Source organism: Maniola jurtina, chromosome 8, assembly GCF_905333055.1.
Source record: "Maniola jurtina chromosome 8, ilManJurt1.1, whole genome shotgun sequence".
NCBI lineage: Eukaryota > Metazoa > Arthropoda > Insecta > Lepidoptera > Nymphalidae > Maniola > Maniola jurtina.
Window position 1 is genome coordinate 26060 of NC_060036.1, and position 4702 is coordinate 30761.

A 4702-nucleotide genomic window follows, 5' to 3' on the forward strand; every position below is an offset into this window, starting at 1 on the left:
ATCGATATCCCTCTCCGATCATCGGGAGCGGAGTTACAGTGAGTCAAATAAGAAGTATTCCCCCAGGGATAACTACCCCAGTTTTCCTGGAGGAGTCCCGTTTTTTGCCAGTGTGGATAGGTCTCGTCAAGCCCTTCCATTTGACACTTCATTTGTCAAAATCGCGTGTGTGCTTGTGAGGTTGTGGGAGGGGGAAGATATCTGGAGGTATTTGCTGCTGGGCGGGAACTACCTCCTGCCTAGGGAGTCAGCCTGGGACAATACTCGCCGTGTGAAGGCGGTTTTCAACTGTTCAAGGTATATACGAGCTATTTTATTTTGGGCGTGTCGGGGTATTTAGGGGTGCAAGGTCCGCTGGCTTTCTTAATTTTAAGCGGCCACGAACTAACTCGCCGACTGTAATACCGCGACAAATCACAAACAGCTTCGTATTTGAACCAAGGGACGTAGGCCGAAAGCGTGGGCCCCCTTTAAAGCCCCCGACGGCGAGTAGATTACTTACCCTCTGCCCCCTGGTGCATCACTTCAATTTATTCAGCCCATAGTTCTAGTTTCAGCCCATTAGCGCCCCTGGATTGATTCACTTAAGGGGGTGTTTTTTGGGGCTGGGAAATTCTCTCCCCCGAAGGGCCCCTAAGCCCGCAGCTTCCAATCTCTTACAGTTAGCCCCCGAGTTCGGGCCTTGGACTTGACGAGCACTATCCTTCGGCCCATCACACTCGACCAAACGCGACCGTAACGACCCCTTGACCTTTGTGTCCCCGGATTCCGATCGGTCTTTAAAACATTCTTGACGAAATTACCTTAAAATCGCGAGCGTGACGGTGCGCTACGGCGCCAAATAAAAACCGTAGCTATTTTACTACTAGATGTCTGCAACAACATCGTCGAGCGTCAGCGGGCGGGCGACGGCGAAGCCGTGCTCGCCAGCAAAACAAACAAGGAGGCTTGCCTCTATGGTACGTAGAGCTAATACCAAGACTTCCAAGGGAATGGCCTCCTCAAAACGGCCAGAGCGGGACCCTACGCCTGAGCAAGCCCCGCCTCTCAGGCTGAGGATCCCTGCCCCTTCGGAGGAGGACACAGACCGAGACGGAGGCACGTGCACCTCATCACCTGTTAGCGTTGGCTTTGAGAGCGCAGCTGAATCTCCAGTGGCTCAGGCGATAGGCGACTCCACAGAAGGGATCCCTAGTTCCGCAGAGTTCAGGAGTGCGGAAAGCTCTCCACAAACTGAGGGCAGTAGGGCGCGCAGAGGTAGTGAAGGTGACATTATTCACACCACCTCTACTCCAATTCCGATAATAGAACCTGGGACGTCACCGGCCAAGCCACGGTCGGAGTCTTCCTTGCTGCGTATCAGAGCGCAGCTGAGAGCAGCGGCTGCAGCCGAGATAGAATGCAGTGTCCGGCAAGCCGAGGAGCCGGCAGATGAGGCAAGGGATGACTCCTTCATGTCGGATCTGTCAGCCGTCGGTGGAGGGGCGCTGCATGACATGCCTCGCCTTGCTAATACTCTCCTTCAGAAAACAAAAACCAGGCTGGAGGAGAGTAGAAACTTGCATAGAGACATCAGGGAGGATGTCATTAGCGGCTTGCACGGCCTCCAAGAAATGATCTTGCGCTTGGCAGACTCTCGTAACCGACATATTGCTGAAAAGGAAAAACAGCGGGCCGGATACGAGCGACGGCTAGCGCAAATGGAGGCCAAGCACGGTGCCTCACTCCTGGAAGTAGACAAAAGACATCTGGAGCTGATGGCTGAGGCTAAGCTCAAAATAGAGCACACGTTTAAAGAAGTCGAGGCAGTCAGACACTTGGTTTATGAGTTACAGGACCAGGTAAAGAAATATAGTGTGGGAACCGACCCAACGGCGCCATGCCCCGTCCTGGAGATGCGCAGGGTCCAAGAGGACATAGCAGCACTAAGATTGGACGTGGGAACGCTCACTATGACCCTTGAGGAGAATAAGGTGCAAGAACCAAGGGTCACTGAGCAACCGCAAGGAGCACCGTGGGCCCAGAAAACATTTGCAACAATATTGAAAACACCTAAGCCGTCGACGCAGCCAGGGCCGAATTTCCCTCTGCTGGTGGAGTCCGCCGACCCCCGGGATACCAGTGACGACGTAGTTAAAGCAATTAAATCAAGCGTAGACGTCATTGGACTAGGGGTTGGGGTCAGCTCCATCAGGAGACGGAAAAACCAAAAAGTGGTCCTGACCTGCGACTCAGCTGAAGGCAGGTCTAAGCTGCAAACAGCGCTGAAAGACGCCTCTCAAAAGTTAACTGTGGCGCAAATTACAACCAAACGCCCGCTCCTAAGGCTTCCAGGGGTCATTAACGACACTTCGGATGCACAGGTGGTGGAAGCGATCATGAGGCAAAATACAGGGACTCTGGGGGAAGCAGTGTTGCTGAATGAAAATATCAAAGTAGTGAGGAGAACTAAAGGGAGAACCAAAGACATTAGTAATGTCATAATCGAGGTCTCCCCTGGTCTCTATAAAACTCTCCTGGTCATGAGATTGAGAATTGGCTATCAGGTGATTGTAGCACAAGACCAATCACCGATAGTCCAGTGCTACAAGTGCATGGGCTTTGGGCACTTCTCGAAGGAGTGCCGGGGTGAGGAGTCGTGCGGACATTGCGCGGGAAGTCACGACACGCGGCACTGTCCGAGAAGGGCGGAAACCCCTATTTGCATAAACTGCTCAAACAAAGGGGAAAAGCCAGAGACCTGCACCCACGGAGCTTATAGTCAAAGCTGCCCGGAATGGCAGAAATGGGACCGAATAGCTAGAAGTTCGGTCTCATATTGCTGATACGGGCAGCCAGGACAATAACGAGGGAGCATTAGACTCACAGCTCTCAGAACCTCAGAGCCCTAGCTCTACTACTAGGGGAATTGATCAACTAAAAGTAGCGCAAATAAACTTGGGCAGGGGATATGCTGCCCAAAAAGAATGCCTTCAAGCTGCTTACGACCTCCAAATCGCTATTTTATTAGTTCAAGAACCGTATGTGGGCTCGGACGCACAAATTAAATGTAACTGCAGAGTTATCCAGAAAGACACCATGGACCGATCCAAACCAGTTAAGTCGGCAGTTCTTGTCACTGACCGTAGCTTACACTTAATCGTGAATCCAGAATTAATTACGGAGAATATTGTGGCATGCAAGGCTAGGGTTAACGGTGTCCTGGTAGGCTTTGTCTCCGTCTATCTAGAAAAAGATGCGGACATTGATATGGACCTAGACTTCATCGCGACAGTGGTCAATAACCTCGGTACGCCGAATATCATCATCGGTGGCGATATCAATGCTAGGAGTCCCTGGTGGGGCTGTGAGGAGGAAGACGCTAGGGGCTCTGCTGTGATCCAATCTCTAGCTCGCTTCAACCTGACTGTCTTAAATGAAGGCAATGAACCAACCTTCTTTGCGATCAGAAACAACCGAATATACAGTAGCATAGTGGACGTGACCTTTGCGAGCCATGAACTACTACACAAAGTCAATAATTGGCATGTCGATTTACAAATGGTCACGCTATCTGACCATAGAGGCATCCAATTTAATCTGACCTTTGACAGAAACAAGTCCGGTAAGGCCCAAAGGAATTCTACCAGAAGATACAACACATCTAAAGCGGACTGGGGAGCGTTCACTGCTGCCTTGAATTCTCAACTGGCTGAAGGATCAATTAACATTGAAAATATTCAAAGGATACAAACTACGGCTGAACTGGAGGACCTAGTCTCTATCTACGTAAATAGTATTGAAAAGGCCTGTGAGATGACTATCCCCAGGATTTCAGCCAGTGTAAAATTAGGTAAGAGTGAATGGTGGACACCAGCGCTCACGTATAAAAAAGCAGAAGTTCTAAGGAGGAGGCGAAAGATCTCCAAATCAAATCCACGAAGGAGACCTTTTGTAGTGGATGAGTATCTTACAGCCCTGGCGGAATACAAGGAACAGATCCTGAATACAATAACCAGCAGCTGGAAGAATTTTTGTACTCGTCAGCACAAGGATACCATGTGGCAGAACATCTATCGTATACTCAAAAAGGATAGTAAGCACAGTGAAGATAAATTGCTGAGATCTCCTACAACAGATACAATTTTGGACCCCCAACAGTCTGCGGATTTGCTAGCAGAAACTTTCTACCCACTTGATGATGCCTCTTCAGATACGACCGTGCAAAGTTCACTTAGAAATAAGGTAAAACAGCAGATTCAGGGGATTATAGAAAACGGACAGAAGTGCATTATCAATTTCACTGCAGAAGAGGTAGAGGGTGTTCTGATGGATATGAGTCCCAAGAAGGCCCCAGGAGAGGATGGACTCACGGCCGATATTTGTATTAAAGCATATCAGGCGTGTCCAAAGGAGCTCCTAGCAATTTACAATAGGTGTCTCCATCTATACTGTTTTCCAAAAATCTGGAAGAGAGCCATAATCAAGATAATCCCTAAACCCCAAAAAGAGGATTATGCATCCCCCAAAGCTTATCGACCCATAGGCCTACTTCCAATTCTGGGCAAGGTACTGGAGAAAATGATGGTAAACCGCCTCCTTTGGCAACTTGGAAAGGAAGAGGCCCTGAATAAGCAGCAATATGGCTTCATGCCTGGAAAAAGTACGGAGGACGCCCTCTATGACGCAGTACAAGTTGTGGAAAGTGCCTATTACAATAAAA

The 4702-nt window shown here is 49.5% G+C and overlaps 1 protein-coding gene across 1 annotated transcript; it reads left to right on the forward strand.

The window, feature by feature from the left end:
* The first annotated feature begins 869 nt into the window (after nucleotides 1–869).
* LOC123867681 lies at nucleotides 870–2825 on the forward strand. Its single transcript, XM_045909862.1, has one exon. The coding sequence runs from the start codon at nucleotides 870–872 to the stop codon at nucleotides 2823–2825; it is 1956 nt and encodes a 651-aa protein (XP_045765818.1).
* Nucleotides 2826–4702: the final 1877 nt, after the last annotated feature.

What these genes read in the sequence shown, in the direction of transcription:
- LOC123867681 (XM_045909862.1), top strand. Translation starts at nt 870, where the DNA reads ATGTCTGCAACAACATCGTCGAGCGTCAGCGGGCGGGCGACGGCGAAG.